The sequence below is a fragment of the Oncorhynchus mykiss genome, chromosome 20 (genome assembly GCF_013265735.2).
Source record: "Oncorhynchus mykiss isolate Arlee chromosome 20, USDA_OmykA_1.1, whole genome shotgun sequence".
Classification (NCBI taxonomy): Eukaryota; Metazoa; Chordata; class Actinopteri; order Salmoniformes; family Salmonidae; genus Oncorhynchus; species Oncorhynchus mykiss.
The window spans coordinates 7,074,403-7,094,072 of record NC_048584.1 but is presented as its reverse complement, the minus strand read 5'-3'; the positions used below and the strand labels follow the sequence as shown (position 1 = coordinate 7,094,072).

General features: G+C 45.1%; 1 protein-coding gene across 3 annotated transcripts; it reads right to left on the bottom strand.

Annotated features, from left to right (window-relative positions):
* Positions 1–532: 532 nt before the first annotated feature.
* bsk146 (brain specific kinase 146) lies at positions 533–18,592 on the bottom strand. 3 transcript variants are annotated; one of them, XM_036955678.1, is made up of 6 exons: positions 18,343–18,585; positions 6,898–6,947; positions 2,877–3,169; positions 2,040–2,242; positions 1,601–1,792; positions 533–1,404 (listed from the first exon to the last, which is right to left on the bottom strand). In XM_036955678.1, the coding sequence occupies exons 3-6, from the start codon at positions 3,046–3,048 to the stop codon at positions 691–693; spliced, it is 1,281 nt and encodes a 426-aa protein (XP_036811573.1). In that variant the 5' UTR covers positions 3,049–3,169; positions 6,898–6,947; positions 18,343–18,585; the 3' UTR covers positions 533–690. The 3 variants fall into 3 exon arrangements, with proteins under 3 accessions (XP_036811573.1, XP_036811574.1, XP_021431223.2); XM_036955679.1 differs by lacking the exon at positions 6,898–6,947 and having other exon boundaries at positions 18,471–18,592; XM_021575548.2 differs by lacking the exon at positions 6,898–6,947.
* Positions 18,593–19,670: the final 1,078 nt, after the last annotated feature.

Sequence of the window (19,670 nt, the reverse complement as noted above, 5' to 3'; positions counted from 1 at the left end):
AACGTCTTTTGAGGTATTTTCTGAACAGCTTCTCACTTTTTTGTTAATCCAGTTTTCAGTTCAACCACACACTTTTAACAAACTAATTTGTGGTGCCCAAATGAAAAATGAAGAAGATCCTTGATGAAAACCTGCTCCAGTGCCCTTAGAACCCCAGACTGGGGTGACGGTTCACCTTCCAAAAAGACAACGACCCTAAGCACACAGCTAAGACAACGCAGGACTTGAACCCTGCGGCGATGCTCCCCATCCAACCTGACAGCGCTTGAGAGGATCTGCAGAGAAGAATGGGAGAAACTCTCCAAATACAGGTCTGCCAAGCTTGTAGCATCATACCCAAGAATACTCGAGGCTGTAACAAAGTACTGAGTAAAGGGTATAACTAATTATGTAAATGTGATATTTCATTTTTTCATTTTTAATACATTTCCCCAAAATTTCCAAAACCTTTTTTTTGCTTTGTCATTATGGGGTATTGTGCGTAGATTGATGAGGGAAAACAACTATTGAATCAATTTTAGAATAAGGCTGTAATGTAACAACATGTGGAAAAAGTAAAGGGGTCTGAATACTTTCTGAATGTATGTATGTATGGATATGTGTGTGTATATGAGTGTAGGTGTCTGTACGTGTGTGTGTACTGTACGCAGTATTTCAGTCCTTCTCAGGCCCGTCTCGCACATACATCTCTCAGACACAGATCTCTATAGGTGTAGCCACCAGCATGCGCCCTGCAGGCTGGTTGTTGTTGCTGATGCTGTCTCTGGGCATGCGTTCATAGCTGTTAGTAGAGGATACGGAGCTGGTGGTGGAAACAGACACAAAATGGTGTCCTCCACCTGATTCCATCATCCCTGCCTTTGTACCCCCAGTCCCCCTCTCCACAGACACAGGAGACAGAGGAGAGAGAGGAGACAGAGTCTGCTGTTTCATCCTCTCCACCAGCATGTCTTCATCGTCCTCCCCAGACGAGGACGACGTACTCCTCCCTTCCCCCTCCACCCTCACCCCTCCTCTCTCCCTCTCTCTCTCTCCACCCCCTCCTCCGTTCCCGTTGCTGTCTCCATCCAGCATCCAGCTGTGGCTGAAGTAGCCAAACACCTCTTTGACGGAGCAGCGTCGGTCCTGCTCCACAGAGAGGAGCCTGCGGAACATGCGGAGGGCCTGCTCTGTGAAGCGGCGCCACTGCGAGGGTACGGTGCCCGTGCGGCGCCTCTGCCAGCGTGTGAACTCCTGATAGAAGGAGTCGGAGGGCAGGGCCTTCTCCCAGGGGAAGTTACCGGTCAGCATGCAGAAGAGGAGGACGCCAAAGGCCCACACATCCGTGCTGTAGTCCACGCAGAAGCCCTCGTGGCGAGACGTGTCGCACAGCTCCGGAGCCGTGTACGGGATGGTACCGCTCACCTAGGAGGAGAGGAAGAAATAGTATTTGTTTATTGACGAGGAAGATTTCATTCTTTATTTAAGTTGGCTCCCATGAGGCCCAGTCTCTTTTATGACATACTTGGTGTTTTCTGCATCTCAAACGACACCCTATTACCCAGACAGTTCGCTAGATTTGTCTTTTTAAATAAAGTTGCATGTGATTTGACCCACTCACACGTTTGACCGGCGAGCCAGCGCGGCGTGTCATGCCAAAGTCGGACAATTTGACCTTGCGGCACTCGCGGTCGAAGATGAGGATGTTCTCAGGCTTGATGTCTCGGTGCACCAACTTCTTACAGTGAAGGTAGTCCAGGGCGATGGCAACCTGGTGCACACAGCGCTTAGCGACGGTCTCCGGGAGACCAACCTGGATGGAGAGGGGAGGAGGTTAGAAAACAATATAAACCTCAAAGATGTTTGTAATGACAACCGCTATAAACGTGTTATGAAGCACTGGAACCTGGAACCTTACGGGCAAAGTGACAACGGGCAAAGGCTATTATAAACTGTCATTGAACATTATTAAGAGCCAATTCATGTTTACAACAAAGCCTACATAGCAATTATAACAGAACATCCCAAATATGCATCCCTTTATTTCTGTCTCTGTGTACCTGTGGAGGGATGATGTCGAAGAGATCCCCGGACAGGGCATACTCCTGGGCAAACACGTAGTAGTCGTCAGTCTCGAAGGCGATCCCAAACATGTTAATGATGAAGGGACAGGGGGAGAGGTAGAGAGAGATGCTGTACTCCCTCAGGAACGACTTCAGCTTGGTCGTCTTCTTCCTCAGGAACTTCAGGGCCATCTTGGTGCCTGAGGGGATAACAACATGTGAGAGATGAGGCCTCCCAGGTAGCGCAGTGGTCTAGGGCACTGTATCGCAGCGCTAGCTGTGCCAACAGAGACTCTGGGTTCGCGCCCAGGCTCTGTTGCAGCCGGCCGCGACTGGGAGCTCCGTGGGGCGACGCACAATTGGCCTAGCGTCGTCCGGGTTAGGGAGGGTTTGGCCGGAAGGGATATCCTTGTCTCATCGCGCACCAGCGACTCCTTGGTTAGCGCAGTGCACGCTAACCAAGGTCGCTAGGTGTTTCCTCCGACACATTGGTGCGGCTGGCTCCCGGGTTGGATGCGCGCTGTGTTAAGAAGCAGTGCAGCTTGGTTGGGTTGTGTTTCGGAGGACGCATGACTTTCGACCTTCGTCTCTCCCGAGCCCGTACGGGAGTTGTAGCGATCAAACAAGATAGTAACTACTAATAATTGGATACTACGAAATTGGGGAGAAAAAACCTCACAAAAAAACATGTGAGAGGTGAATGACTGTAATAGTTGATCACGCTATATGTAATCCTGGATATTTATGAACTGTAGATTAATGGATCAGTGAATGATCCTGTTAAATGTGTGTATCCTCAAGATCAAAGTGTGTGTGTGTGTGTGTCCTCCTCACCTCTGATCTTGTGTATGACCAGGTCTACCTTGCCGTAGGTGCCCTTGCCTAGCTCCCTGATGACATCATAGTACTTGTTAATCTCTAGCATCTCCAGGTTCTGGGCTGCAATCAGCTGCAGTTCCTCCAGAATGTCCATGTTGCCACGGGAACCCAGCGGAGAAGAACTCATACTGGGGACCAGGTCAGGGGGTGTACTGGGGGATAGGGTTAAGGGACGGACAGGAACAGGTGACGGGTTTAGGGGACTGACACACAGGCAGGACTGGAGAGGTGGCTAACGGCTTGTATCACTGAAGAGGAGAGAGAGAAACAGGCAGAAATAGAAACAGGCAGACATTTTGTTAGTGGAAAACACATCAAACATACAGTTTATACAAAAAAAAAAAAAAAAATGTTTCTTTTGTATGTCCAATAAACAAATATCGAACAAGATATAGAAAATGTACTGATGCACACAAACACACACCAGCCTAACTCCATCCTACCGCAGTGTGATTATTCTCTCAGAATAACTTATTTTCTGAACACAGTGTTTACCATCCAGGTGCAGAACACTGACCTATTCCTCAGACTATAGATTCACACACACACACACACACACACACACACACACACACACACACACACAAACACACACAAACACACACACTTTGAATGACATGAAACAAGTTGGCTCTGTTTATGGAAACTCCAGGCTTTATGTTTAATTCCTCTGGTTAACACAAAACACTTTGGAACATGCCCTCCCTTTATTTGGACAGTGAAGCTAAAATGTTTCATTCGGCTCTATACTCCAATATGCCATAAGTATTTGAACTATCACAATACTGTCATCTCTCGGACATAAGCTCAATTACTGTCAGTGTTGAATCAGAACCACTACGTCTCTCTCACACATACCATCTCTTTAAGCCTGGAGGAGGGTTTCTGGAACAGTACTCTCAACTCAACTTGTCCTAGCACTGCATTGGCAGCTAGGACAAATGTTTCCAGGTACACGTGTGAGTGTCAGTGCGTGTGCATGTATGTGTGTGTCTATGTGAGTGTCAGTGCGTGTGCATGTATGTGTGTGTCGGTATCTCTGCCCTGCTGTACTTTTATAGAAGCAGCAGCACAAGCGTCAGCCTCATAGCTGGATGAGTCATCAGCTAAGTGACAACGACAGCTATTTGATGCCCACACTAAAAGCACGACAAGGATGTCAGGATCCACCAATTTAAATATTCTGGGACAATTACACTACTAAAACCACCTAGTGGGCAGATGTGACGCCACCTGTACTGGGTTGGATAAAGAGGAAAGGATGCTCCAAAAAGTTCTGGGACACTGTAAAGTCCATGGAGAATAAGAGCACCTCCTCCCAGCTGCCCACTGCACTGAGGCTAGGAAACACTGTCACCACCGATAAATCTACGATAATCGAGAATTTCAAAAAGCATTTATATACGGCTGGCCATGCTTTCCACCTGGCTACCCCTACCCAGGTCAACAGCTCTGCACCCCCCACAGCAACTTGCCCAAGCCTCCCCCATTTCTGCTTCACCCAAATCCAGATAGCTGATGTTCTGAAAGAGAAGCAAAATCTGTACCCCTGCAAATCAGCTGGGATAGACAATCTGGACCCTCTCTTTCTAAAATGATCCGCCGCAATTGTTGCAACCCCTATTACCAGCCTGTTCATCCTCTCTTTCGTATTGTCTGAGATTCACAAAGATTGGAAAGCTGCAGCGGTCATCCCCCTCTTCAAAGGGGGAGACACTCTAGACCAAACTGTTACAGACATACATCTATCCTACCCTGCCTTTCTAAAGTCTTCGAAAGCCAAGTTAACAAACAGATCGCCGACCATTTCGAATCCCACTGTACCTTCTCTGCTATGCAATCTGGTTTCTGAGCACAGTCCTAAACAATATCATAACCACCATCGACAAAAGACAATACTGTACAGCCGTGTTCATCGACCTGGCCAAGGCTTTCAACTCTGTCAATCACCACATTCTTATCGGCAGACTCAACAGCTTTGGTTTCTCAAATGACTGCCTCGCCTGGTTCACCAACTACTTCTCAGACAGAGTTCAGTGTGTCAAACCGGAGGGCCTGTTGTCCGGACCTCTGGCAGTCTCTATGGGGGTGCAACAGGATTAAATTCTCGGGCCGACTCTTTTCTCTGTATATATGAATGATGTTGCTCTTGCGGCTGGTGATTCTCTGATCCACCTCTACGCAGACGACACCATTCTGTATACTTCTGACCCTTCTTTAGACACTGTATTAACTAACCTCCAGACAAGTTTCAATGCCATACAACTCTCATTCTGTGGCCTCCAACTGCTCTTAAATGCAAGTAAAACTAAATGCATGCTCTTCAACCGATCGCTGCCCGCACCCGCCTGCCCGACTAGCATCACTACTCTGGATGGTTCTGACTTAGAATTAGTGCACAACTACAAATTCCTAGGTGTCTGGTTAGACTGTAAACTCTCCTTCCAGACTCATATTAAGCATCTCCAATCCAAAATTAAATCTAGAATCGGCTTCCTATTTCGCAACAAAGCATCCTTCACTCATGCTGCCAAACATACCCTCATAAAACTGACTATCCTACCGATCCTCAACTTTGGCAATGTCATTTACAAACTAGCCTCCAACACTCTACTCAGCAAATTGGATGCAGTCTATCACAGTGCCATCCGTTTCGTCACCAAAGCCCCATATACTACCCACCACTGCGACCTGTATGCTCTCGTTGGCTGGCCCTCGCTTCATATTCGTTGCCAAACCCAATCAAGTATTTGCTAGGTAAAGCCCCGCCTTATCTCATCTCACTGGTCACCATAGCAACACCCACCCGTAGCATACGCTCCAGCAGGTATATTTCACTGGTAACCCCCAAAGCCAATTCCTCTTTGGCTGCCTTTCCTTCCAGTTCTCTGCTGCCAATGACTGGAATGAATTGCAAAAATCACTGAAGCTGGAGACTCATGTCTCCCTCACTAACTTTAGGCATCAGCTATCAGAGCAGCTTACAGATCATTGCACCTGTACATAGCCCATCTGTAAATAGCCCACCCAACTGCTCTGCTTCATCTTGGCCAGGTCGCAGTTGTAAATGAGAACTTGTTCTCAACTGGCCTACCTGGTTAAATAAAAGTTTAAAAAACACAAAAAAAGTCTCGGTGCACCAACAGTGTTACATTAGTACAGAGACCAGCATCTCAACATTCAGTTGGACAGCAGGTCTTGCACTGGATTGGGTGGCACTTGGCAGCTCTGGCTGTGAATGGCTGAGCACCCAGGAAGTTTTGGATGAGAGGAAGTCTGCAATAGCCATCTGTCTGTCTGTGGCATCAGTAAAATGTTTACTGGTGGTTTTTGTTTCTATGGCAATGGCATGTTATTAATTATTTTGTATATCCACTGCACCAAGGTGGCGGAAATTGTCTTTACCCTCCCCTCCCCCTTCTCTGTCATTCTCCCTCTCTTTTTCTAACCATCTCTCTTTCAGAGGTTAGTTAGAAGCCGACAGCACTCTGCCAATTTCCAGATTGCGGTTATGCAACAGCCAAGCTAAAGCTGACAGGCTAAGTTAGCCGAGGCAAACACACCAGAATCACAATGTTATTCCTCCAACGTTCTAACAACCTCAACAAAAGTACTGCTCTGCTCTGCTGCGGTTAAGCCACTAGCTCTCTTCTGAAGCCTTTCAACAGATTGTAATTTGTCTGATGCTGGACCATTATGGAAGCAGCTGTAACAAAACACATTAAAGATGTTTTTTTACTGTATTGTTAAGAGGCAACCATTTTGCTGGTCCACTCGAATAAATGAAATCAATCAGAATTGAAGATGAAAGATGACCTTCCTCTATTCAAAAGAGAGCACTGGAGACAAACACACATAGTCTGTAGTGTACAACCCTTCTGGATTGTTTGGTGGAAACACACTGATTATTTTCTACGGCATGTAATCTAACAACAAAATATATTAGCATTATTTGCATCTCTCTCTCTTTAATCACCTGATCCTTTCCTTGCCTTACGAGGCTGGCAGCTTTTCAGCAACACACAGCTGGAACCGAGAGAAAGAGAAAGAGAGAGAGAGAGAGAGAGAAAGAGAAAGAGAGAAAGAGAGAGAACACAGATAGTGGTTTTCACCTCCTGCTTTGACCACAGGGGTGTGAAGAGCTTCAGGTACAACAGGTACTGTACCACGCTAGCTCATTTCACGCACACACACACACACACACACAGCTCTATGTCAAACCCTAGTCTAGTCTGACAGGGCAAATTCACCCCAGTCCTAAAGCAGGATCTCATTCAAGAGGACATAACGTTACCCAACATTTAGGTAGAAATGCCTTCTATAGAACACGCGTACTTCCCTGTCCAAGAACTCCTTAGCAACAGCAGCCAAGCAGTGATTGTTTCAACCAGCTCTAGTTAGATACAGAGACAGAGGAGCACACTGGATTTGACTTTCACTGGACTATGTTGAGCTGCTGCTGATGTTGAATGCTAAAGTAAAGGCGAGCTCTGCTCATGTCAACTGGGCTTCTGTCTGACCTATACTCTGACTCATCATGGATCTGTGTGTGTGTGTCATCATAAGCCCCTTTGATCAGCTGGGCTTGGCCTAGATCTGCATGCGGGCCACACACAACAGACACACATGCACAGACAAACTGTTGCTGGCCAAAATGACCGGGAGAAAAAAAATCCCAAAAATACATTTGACCGGCATGCTTATCGCCCACAAGTTAATTTGCATAATTTTCTGGAATTAAATTGCCATGTGTGTATATTCGTTAATCCTCATGTAGCCCATTTTATTTATCACATTTCTCCTGATGCTCCTCAGCTGGTTGCTGCTGGATGGAGTAGCCTAAAACATGTTATTTTATAGGCCCATTCATTTCGCAACAATTCTAAATGCAATTGTGTGTTAAAAACAGCTACTAGTTGTAGTTCTCAACTGGTAGGCCAAATTGATGCGTGCCTCCCATTCACCATAGGCTACAAGTGCAGGCAACAGGGGGGCATTCCGGCACTTTACAGTGTGACCTGGAGGCAGAATGCATTTTGAAAACATACTTAATTGTTTGAAACCTAAATGTTTTACTTGATATTATGAGGCATGTGTTACCTTGCTTCAACGTAGCGTACAGTCAAAATCCGATCATTGGAAACATGGAGGCAATTATTTTATAGAGGTTATAGGCGGCAGGTGAGGTTCAAGTTTGGGGAAGCTTACAATGTATCCTTCCCTACAATTTCTACCGATCTGCGTGCCAGTTATGATTTTCACATGCATATTTTCGTGGAAGAGTTTAAATTCAATAATAACGTTTGAGTTTCTCAAAATCATAGTCAAATGTAAAATGATCAAATCTAAAAGTTTAAATGAAATGAACGCTAGAGGACCAGCCACTGCCATACGGACACAATCCAATTGATCCACTGTGATCCATTGGCGGCTTTATAAATGAAGTCAATCCATTGTCAACTAAGTAAAAATTGCCTACATAAAGCCGACAAATTAAAACAGTAGGAAATATTATTAAAATGCAGTTTATTTCAATCGCATTCATTTCTCTACTCAGCCTGACTGCTGTAATGGGGAATTGATCAAAAATAAACTAGCAAACAATTCACACAAACGAACAATGAATGCGCAAGAATTGTCAGGAGACAGCTGAGCCATTCTGGAAAGAGACTTGCCTCGATTTTCACAACTCACCCCTCCCCTTCTTCTTGTCTCAACATTTTAAATTACACTCAAAAAACATTATCTTCACACATATTTTAGATGCTTTTCCCTGGCACCTGCAACACAATAATCAGCTAGGCCTATTGCCACTCCCACTGACCAAATTGTGGGCTTCCTATGCACTGTAAATAGGCATTGGCCTGTGAACTTATGATTTGAAACTATCCACAGCTATTTTTTTTAAAGAAGCAAATGATCCTCTGCGGCTAAGTCATGCTTTCTGGTGAGGTATTTTGAATGATTTAATAATAATGGTTTAATTATATAATTTTTGAAAATTTATTTCAATTAACTTCCATATAGGACCCACCACTACGCCATTTCTCCTCTGTTCTATTAGTTTTCATATCAACTTTATTCCGTTGCCCAGAAGCCAAAGGCACAATCCTTGTCATATTAGCAACCCTTCCTAGTTGTTGATCATTAGATTCCCCCCTTTCTAAATTCCTAATGGATAGTTTAATCGATGTCACAGGTGTGATGTTTAGAATGTTTTTTTAAAAGTTTTTTTTATTAGATTTTGGTAAATGTTTGAAAATTACGATTTATTGTCTGCTTCATTACAGGAGTTGCTTGTTCTGTGTTACGCACGCCTCTATGAAGAGGGAACGCAACCCCCTGCTACAACTAAACTCTCTGTGAAGCGAAAGAGGTATGGACTGTAGGTGCGAGTAAGGATGACAACAGGCAGAATGTGGTACCGTTTACAAGGACTTTATTCCTTTAGACGGTAATATGGGGAAAAGGGGCTGGACGGAACCAAAGCAAAGAAAGTAAATCTCAAAGCCCCCCCTCTCCTTTCTTACCTGCCTACACACTACTTACCTAATTTAGCACCACCTGGTGCCCTAACCAAGATACAGGGAGTGGTCCACCCAGGTCTTACCTAGTGTGCCTAGACAGTGAATATACTACGGGTATATGTATGCCCGCGGGCCTCTTGCCTAAGCACTCCCAAGGTGCCTTCCCCTTCTCCCCTGGGAACAAATGAAACAGAATATTAAACAATTTTACAAACAAACTGAGAAACAGAGGACATCAAATAACCATCATATCTAATGTTGATGAAGTTCACCCCTCATCATGAGCTGTGAGCTCTGAGCAACAAACTCACAGAACATACCCACTCTGAGCAATGAACTCCCAGCAAAATCAACCTCTAGCAAAAACTCTCTATCACAAACAATCGCTCAGCAATGACCTCAGCAAAATCTCTCTAGCAAAATCTCTCAGCAATCCCTACCTCCAAAATCTCTCTAGCAAAATCTCTCTCAGCAATCCCTACCTCCAAAATCTCTCTAGCAAAATCTCTTTAGCAAAATCTCTCTCAGCAAGCCCTACCTCCAAAAATCTCTCTAGCAAAAGCTCTTTAGCAAAAGCTCTCTCAGCAATCCCTACCTCCAAATCTCTCTCTCTCCTGAACAGAACACTGGCTTTTATGTAGCTTCAGAATGAATGTGTAATTGGAGACAGCTGTGTCTTGACGAGGGGGCGGGGTCAGCTCTCCAATTAGCCCTGGAGTCGACCAATCAACTGCTTGAGGGATTTCAGGAAGCCATTTCCTGAAATAAACACATGCACAAACAAACTACAACACATAAACTGGGGAACGTAACATTCTGCTAAAATGAATTACCATAATCTAAATGTTTTTTTATTTATTTTTATTGCGGATAGATTGTAGCTTCCATCAATGTAATTGTTTGCATCATTTCCGTTTCCATTTTTAGGGTAAATATATACTACCGTTCAAAAGTTTGGGGTCACTTAGAAATGTCCTTGTTTTTGAAAGAAAAGCACATTTCTTGTCCATTAAAATAAGTCTACACCCGCAAAACACCAGTCTCACAACAACAGCCAAGAGGCGACTCCGGGATGCTGGCCTTCTAGGCAGAGTTCCTCTGTCTAGTGTCTGTTATTTTCCCACCTTAGTCTTTTCTTTTTATTGGCCAGTCTGAGATATGGCTTTTTCTTCGCAACTCTGCCTAGAAGGCCAGCATCCTGGAGTACTCTAATGTACTTGTCCTCTTGCTCAGTTGTGCACCGGGGGCTCCCACTCCCCTTCCTATTCTGGTTAGGGCCAGCTTGCGCTGTTCTGTGAAGGGAGTAGTACACAGCGTTGTAAGAGATCTTCAGTTTCTTGGCAATTTCTCACATGGAATAGCCTACTTTTCTCAGAACAAAAATAGACTGATGAGTTTCAGAAGAAAGTTTTTTGTTTCTGGCAATTTTGAGCCTGTATTCAGAACAACCGTTTTCAGCTGTGCTAACATAATTGCAAAGGGGTTTTCTAATGATCAATTAGCCCTTTAAAATGACAAACTTGGATAAGCTAACACAACGTGCCATTGGAACACATGGTTGCTGATAATGGGCCTCTGCACGCCTATGTAGACGTTCCATTAAAAATCAGTCGTTTCCAGCTACAATAGTCATTTTCAACATTAACAATGTCTACACTATTTTTCTGATCAATTTGATGTTATTTTAATGGACAAAAAAAAGTGCTTTTCTTTCAAAAACAAGGACATTTTTAAATTACCCCAAACTTTTGAACGGTAGTATATACACTGCTAAAAAAACAAAGGGAACACTAAAATAACACATCCTAGATCTGAATGAATGAAATATTCTTATTAAATACTTTTTTCTTTACATAGTTGAATGTGCTGACAACAAAATCACACAAAAATGAACAATGGAAATCAAATTTATCAACCCATGGAGGTCTGGATTTGGAGTCACACTCAAAATTAAAGTGGAAAACCACACGACAGGCTGATCCAACTTTGATGTAATGTCCTTAAAACAAGTCAAAATGAGGCTCGGTAGTGTGTGTGGCCTCCACGTGCCTGTATGACCTCCCTACAACGCCTGGGCATGCTCCTGATGAGGTGGCGGATGGTCTCTGAGGGATCTCCCAGACCTGGACTAAAGCATCCGCCAACTCCTGGACAGTCTGTGGTGCAACGTGGCGTTGGTGGATGGAGCATGATGTCCCAGATGTGCTCAATTGGATTCAGGTCTGGGGAACGGGCGGGCCAGTCCATAGCATCAATGCCTTCCTCTTGCAGGAACTGCTGACACACTCCAGCCACATGAGGTCTAGCATTGTCTTGCATTAGGAGGAACCCAGGGCCAACCGCACCAGCATATGGTCTCACAAGGGGTCTGAGGATCTCATCTCGGTACCTAATGGCAGTCAGGCTACCTCTGGCGAGCACATTTAGGGCTGTGCGGCCCCCCAAAGAAATGCCACCCCACACCATGACTGACCCACCGCCAAACCGGTCATGCTGGAGGATGTTGCAGGCAGCAGAACGTTCTCCACGGTGTCTCCAGACTCTGTCACGTCTGTCACATGTGCTCAGTGTGAACCTGCTTTCATCTGTGAAGAGCACAGGGCGCCAGTGGCGAATTTGCCAATCTTGGTGTTCTCTGGCAAATGTAAGCACAACCCCCACCTGTGGACGTCAGGCCCTCATACCACCCTCATGGAGTCTGTTTCTGACCGTTTGAGCAGACACATGTGTGGCCTGCTGGAGGTCATTTTGCAGGGCTCTGGCTGTGCTCCTCCTTCTCCTTGCACAAAGGCGGAGGTAGCGGTCCTGCTGCTGGGTTGTTACGGCCTCCTCCACGTCTCCTGATGTACTGGCCTGTCTCTTGGTAGTGCCTCCATGCTCTGGATACTACGCTGACAGACACAGCAAACCTTCTTGCCACAGCTCGCATCGATGTGCCATCCTGGATGAGCTGCACTACCTGAGCCACTTGTGTGGGTTGTAGACTCCGTCTCATGCTACCACTAGAGTGAAAACACCACCAGCATTCAAAAGTGACCAAAACATCAGCCGGGAAGCATAGGAACTGAGAAGTGGTCTGTGGGTACCACCTGCAGAACCACTCCTTTATTGGGGGTGTCTTGCTAATTGCCTATAATTTCCACCTGTTGTCTATTCCATTTGCACAACAGCATGTGAAATTTATTGTCAATCAGTGTTGCTTCCTAAGTGGACAGTTTTATTTCACAGAAGTGTGATTGACTTGGAGTTACATTGTGTTGTTTAAGTGTTCCCTTTATTTTTTTGAGCAGTGTATATACAGTGGGGAGAACAAGTATTTGATACACTGCCGATTTTGCAGGTTTTCCTACTTACAAAGCATGTAGAGGTCTGTAATTTTTATCATAGCTACACTTCAACTGTGAGAGATGGAATCTAAAACAAAAATCCAGAAAATCACAATGTATGATTTTTAAGTAATGAATTAGCATTTTATTGCATGACATAAGTATTTGATCACCTACCAACCAGTAAGAATTCCGGCTCTCACAGACTTGTTAGTTTTTCTTTAAGAAGCCCTCCTGTTCTACACTCATTACCTGTATTAACTGCACCTGTTTTAACTCGTTACCTGTATAAAAGACACCTGTCCACACACTCAATCGAACAGACCACAACCTCTCCACAATGGCCAAGACCAGACAGCTGTGTAAGGACATCAGGGATAAAATTGTAGACCTGCACAAGGCTGGGATGGGCTACAGGTCAATAGGCAAGCAGCTTGGAGAGAAGGCAACAACTGTTGGCGCAATTATTAGAAAATGGATGAAGTTCAAGATGACGGTCAAACACCCTCGGTCTGGGGCTCCATGCAAGCTCTCACCTCGTGGGGCATCAATGATCATAAGGAAGGTGAGGGATCAGTCCAGAACTACACGGCAGGACCTGGTCAATGACCTGAAGAGAGCTGGGACCACAGTCTCAAAGAAAACCATTAGTAACACTGCGCCGTCATGGATTAAAATCCTGCAGCGCACGCAAGGTCCCCCTGCTCAAGCCAGCGCATGTCCAGGCCCGTCTGAAGTTTGCCAATGACCATCTGGATGATCCAGAGGAGGAATGGGAAAAGGTAATGTGGTCTGATGATACAAAAATAGAGCTTTTAGGTCTAAACTCCACTCGCCGTGTTTGGAGGAAGAAGAAGGATGAGTACAACCCCAAGAACCATATCCCAACCGTGAAACATGGAAACATCATTCTTTGGGGATGCTTTTCTGCAAAGGGGACAGGACGACTGCACCGTATTGAGGGGAGGACGGATGGGGCCATGTATCGCGAGATCTTGGCCAACAACCTCCTTCCCTCTGTAAGAGCATTGAAGATGGGTCGTGGCTGGGTCTTCCAGCATGACAACAACCCGAAACACACAGCCAGGGCAACTAAGGAGTGGCTCCGTAAGAAGCATCTCAAGGTCCTGGAGTGGCCTAGCCAGTCTCCAGACCTGAACCCAATAGAAGATCTTTGGAGGGAGCTGAAAGTCCGTATTGCCCAGCGACAGACCACGAAACCTGAAGGATCTGGAGAAGGTTTGTATGGAGGAGTGGACCAAAATCCCTGCTGCAGTGTGTGCAAACCTGGTCAAGAACTACAGGAAACGTATGGTCTCTGTAATTGCAAACAAAGGTTTCTGTACCAAATATTAAGTTCTGCTTTTCTGATGTATCAAATACTTATGTCATGCAATAAAATGCAAATTCATAACTTAAAAATCATACAATGTGATTTTCTGGATTTTTGTTTTAGATTCCGTCTCTCACAGTTGAAGTGTACCTATGATAAAAATGGCAGACCTCTACATGCTTTGTAAGTAGGAAAACCTGCAAAATCGGCAGTGTATGAAATACTTGTTCTCCCCACTGTATATATATATAAATATACATACACATTACCGGTCCAAAATTTTAGAACAGCTACTCATTCAAGGGTTTTTCTTTATTTTTACTATTTTTCTACACCGTAGAATAATAGTGAAGACATCAACACTATGAAATAACACATACGGAATCATGTAGTAACCAAAAAAAAGATTTGTTAAACAAATCCAAATATTAATTATATTTGAGATTCTTCAAATAGCCAGCCTTTGCCTTGATGACAACTTTTGACAGGTAGTGTATATACATATCATCTTAAAATATATTTTCCTTTATTATTTCCTGCACGCCCAACCACCCCTCCCCTAATTGGAGTAAAGTAATGGTTTCCACTTCCGGCTGATTTAAAAAAATGTAACCTTTATTTAACTAGATAAGTCTGTTAAGAATAAATTCTTATTCACATTGATGGCCTACCCCCATGCCAAACCCTAACCCAAATGATGCCAATTGTGCGCCACCCTATGGGACTCCCAATCACGGCCGGTTTTGATACAGCCTGGAATCGAACCAGGGTCTGTAGTGACGCCGCATACACACTATATACATTTTACAGATACAATCTATTTCACAATAGTTATATTTTGTTTGTTTTTAGTCCTGGCCTTCCTATATTTCTTATGTCTATCCAGTTTGATTTAAATGTGATTTCTGTTATTCTGAGCACCGTGGGTTGACGCTGTAATTGGCTTATGCACCCAATGCATATGGGTCCAGTACATTTTTCCAATGGCCGGTAAATTAAAATCTTTATCAAATAACTCAGCTCAGTATTTGTATGATTTATTTTATACAGTCTTTAGCTCAATAACCTAATAATTTTGGACTCCACTGTAGGTCTGCGTAAAGGACACCCTTTCAGGCATAATGTCAGGCATAATCATTTCTATTGGGGCTGCATCATGTTGAGCTCTGCATGGTGCAGCTGTAGCCTAGGCCTACGACTCGTCCTCACACTTCCCTTCCCCTCTGGCCCTGACTTGGAGGTCAGTTCTGATCGGTTCTCTTTCAATTATTAATTTTGATATCTCATGTGGGGATTCGCTAGGATCACCTACTCTCGGTTCTCTTCTGCACAAAGAGTATTACTCTCTCGTGCTCCTCAGATCGACTGGATCCATGTTTCCCTGATGAACTATTCAGAAGTGAACCGTGAAGGATATCGCTGCCGCGTGTAGGTCTTCAGACCCTGTCGAGAGGTTGAGTACTAACTGGAAAGCTTTTGTTTAATGTAGAAATTCCTTTCAAACCTCTCAGTCGCCATTGGTAACTAGCTTCACGGCTAGCTATTGAGACTCGGTTAGCCCACGCTGCAAGCTCACCTCACTAGTATACTCTACGTAGAACATGGTAGCATTTCTATCTACCTTCTTTTGTCTGGTTTAATCTACGTTCGCCCATTGTGTTAACTAGTCTGACCGTCTCAGCCTCACGGCTCCTTCGGTCGTGGAAGCACACTATCTAAAGGCTAACTCTGCCCCCAAGTGGGTTCCTTCAGCCAGCACTGAGCTAGCCATGTGCCTTCACCACGAGGTAGCTGCTAGCTAGCTAAAGCCCCAACGCCCCCAAGCGTGTAAAGCATTCTACTGTGCTAATTATTGCTATCTGTTAGCCGCAAGGCTTCTAACTAGCCATCTTATTTCGCCGTTTACACAAGCTACTATTTGTTAGCCACAATGAGCAAGGTTTAACTAACTAACTAGCCTACACCATCTACACGTTGTTCTTACAGCAGGCGTTGCTCTGTCCCCCTATCAAGCCTTGTTCCTCACAATGGCCAATGCTATCCCATCCCAGGATGAGCCGAGCCAAGCACTCAGACCCCCATGTTGCGGTTTCATCATTGCCGGGAAAGATTCCCACCCTCAATGCATCAATTGCTTGGGTAAGGAACATGTCCAAGAGGCACTTGAGGACCATGAGTCCTATAAGAACTGCTAAATGTTGACAAGGGCAGGTCTGAAAAGGAGGCTTAAACGTGCTTCTATCTGGGTAGTACCCTCGCCACTGAGCCAACAGCGACAGCTGAGGCTCAGCTCCCTACAACCGTGCCTAGTTGAGGGTGAGGCCATGGAGCCTGGACTCCCTCCCCTCACTGTCTGACGACATAATGTCAGGCGAAGGTGAGTTAGGGATGACGAGAATGACGATGGGATTAATCTCACGGAAATCTTCAAGAAAACTCAGGAGGTGGGGGCTGACGACCAAGTTCTCTCGCCCTTTTAATTCCGCAGGCCTGGTGGCCCAGAGAGCAATGGAGCTGCTTCTGGTCAGCCATTACAACCCTGCTTACAATCAGTCCTGGCAGGTATCGTCATGCAGGCTTTATACCCATGTGAACAAAGCAATTCTCCATTCTCACCCGGATGCGTTAGACCTCGGGGAATAGCTGGTAAGAAAAAAAAGATTACAATGTAAAGAGTGCCAGCCCCTTATGCAAACTCTCTGTTTTAGAGTTATTGCAGTTTTCTGGCTATGGCTATGTACAAAGGGCCTCTAAGGTGCAGGGTTGAGTAACCAGGTGGTAGCCGGCTAGTGATGGCTTTGAGATAGAAGCTGTTTTTCAATCTCTCGGTCCCAGCTTTGATGCATCTGTACTGACCTCACCTTCTGGATGATAACCGGGTGAACAGGCAGTGGCTCGGGTGGTTGTTGTCCTTGATTATCTTTTTGGCCTTCCTGTGATATCAGGTGCTGTAGGTGTCCTGGAGGGCAGGCCGTGTGCCCCCGGGGATGCGTTGGGCAGACCGAACCACCCTCTGGAGAGCCCTGCGGTTGCGGGCGGTGCAGTTGCCGTACCAGGCGATGATACAGTCCGACAGGATATTCTCAATTGTGCATCTGTAAAAGTTTGTGAGGGTCTTAGGGGCCAATACGAATTTCTTCAGCCTCCTGAGGTTGAAGAGGCGCTGTTGTGCCTTCTTCACCACACTGTCTGTGGGGGTGGACCATTTCAGAGTGTCAGTGATGTGCACACAGAGGAACTTGAAGCTTTTAACCTTCTCCACTGCTGTCTCGTTGATGTGGATATGGGCGTGCTCCTTTTGTGTCCAGTATGAAGGGAGTTAGATAGTTTCAGGTGCCAATCCTAACTTGCATTAGCATTATTAAGCACAATAGACATGTCCCAGGACCAGATAAAGGCTTAGAGACTGTGCATAAGCTAAGCGCCCTCCTTATCTTCTTCCGTTGTCTTGTTTTACTACAAAACATAGAAATGCGCCATTTTCACATATGTTGATGTTGAGGTGGTGTTGTAGATGATGAATATGAAGTTTTAAAAAATATAAATAAAATAAAAGGCCTTTCTCTTAATAAAGTTAGTTTCTGATAGCTTGACGGACCCTGAGCACCCTCGCCGCCTGCTGCACCAACCCGGCCAGAAGCGGCTATGCTGGTGTCCCCTGTAGGCCTAGCCATAGGCCTATGCTATATCTATGACTATGTCTGTCTTGGACAACTGCAAGTGATGAGAACAAGTGACCGTCAGAGAGAGAGGGAGAGAGCTGACGACGAGATAGAAACTGGAAAACAGTCAATATGATGTAAAGTGACTGTCATTGCGCGCGAGAGAGAGCACTTGAGCGATGGAATTCATTTACATACGCGTGTGCCTAGCCTAGAACAAATGAAGATAACCACATTGCGAAGAGGCAACACATATCAATTGTCGGATATAATGGACTATGTTATGCACTACACATACTTGGCATTATCCAGGTACACTTTTACGCAAACCCATAAAACATCCGAAGACATCGCATCCAGTACGGAGGACGGCAATAAATCATCAGCACAGAAATACAAATGCAACAGCATTGTTTCAAATGACTGACACCTTGCAGCAGTAGCCTTGCAAGCAGAAGTCTAATTTCGTGCCAGGCAAATGCGCACCACCCATTCGGCAGCAACAGTAGAGGATTCTACAATGTTTAGATAATTCAATATCAGTTACTTCTCATTCTGCAATAGGCTACTCACCATTCAATATACGAGGGCTCTGAAGTCTGCCCAGTCACGCCAGATAAATAACAAATCGTGAGGATGATAGCACATAAACTGCTTGGCTAATATAACAATTTATCTTCCCCGTCTGCATTCAAATGTACCTTATCGTGCTGTTGACACCCGGTCTAGCGGTAAATTCGCATTGCTCAGCTGACCGCTAGCACTTTCGCAAGCTTCTCTAGCTCCAGTCCTATTGTCTCCGCATCGCTCCTGGATGAGAGGATCAGAGAGGAGGTTCCAGCCTCTTTTCCGCCTCAACCAATAACAGCGGAGAATCGGTAGACGCGCACCCTGCTTGCAAGCCTGGACCGGAGCGACGGTCCTCGCTGTCTCCGTACAGATTAGCGAGTTAAACTCGGAAAGGAAAGGTAGGAATGAGACGTGAATTTATCGGTTGACGGTTGAAGAAGAGTTTGGGAGGGCATTATAGGGATTCAAGTCATGGAAAGTGATGGGCTACATCTCAAAATTAGTCATTTTATTGCAGGACTATGATGGACATTGTTTCATATTACCACTATGATCAGCACAATTGGAACTGTTTGGATGCATGACAGTCTTGTAACAAACAGTGGCTTCCTCTCCATCATCTTAGTTTAGGCTAATAACTGATCTGAAAACAGGAGAATGTTCACTACAGTAGGACTTTGCTATCACCTGTCCAGTTCTTTCAGATCACTGAAGATGAAGGAAGAGAGAAGAAATACATCTTAGACTACTGCACATGGTGCATTAAACTGTCACTGTGAGGCGTGAGAAGGACTAGTTATTAGACCTAGTAACATATCATTACCATCTCTGATGTGGTGTTACCAACAGGTTGCATCACCAGAACAGATAGAGATGGGAGAATGCCAGCAGTGCTATCTAGATACCGTAACATTACACACTCCCTCATACCACAGCGTTACATTCCACAGAGAAATACACACAAGACAGGGAAGATACAAGCCTATAAAAATACTGCAATGACTAAGTGTGTGTATGTATGCATGTATGTATTTGTCCTGTCAATGGTCTGTTCATTATTATACAGTAATTACAGAGGAACGGTGTGAGTCGTGTGTGGAGCCTGTCTGGTCTGGCAGCCTGCTCTGTTTCTGCATGGTTTATCTTCACATACACTCATCATAATCACTTAATCCTCTGGTACAGAGGCCTCTTAACTATTCTGTTCCTACAGGGTCTGGATGTCACTAACAAACAAAGTCTGCTGAAAAGGGCAATGAGGAGTGTGTGTGTGTACCTGCGTCACAACGCAGTGCTAGCATTTTGTGAGGCGCGGCACCCAGACTCAGAGC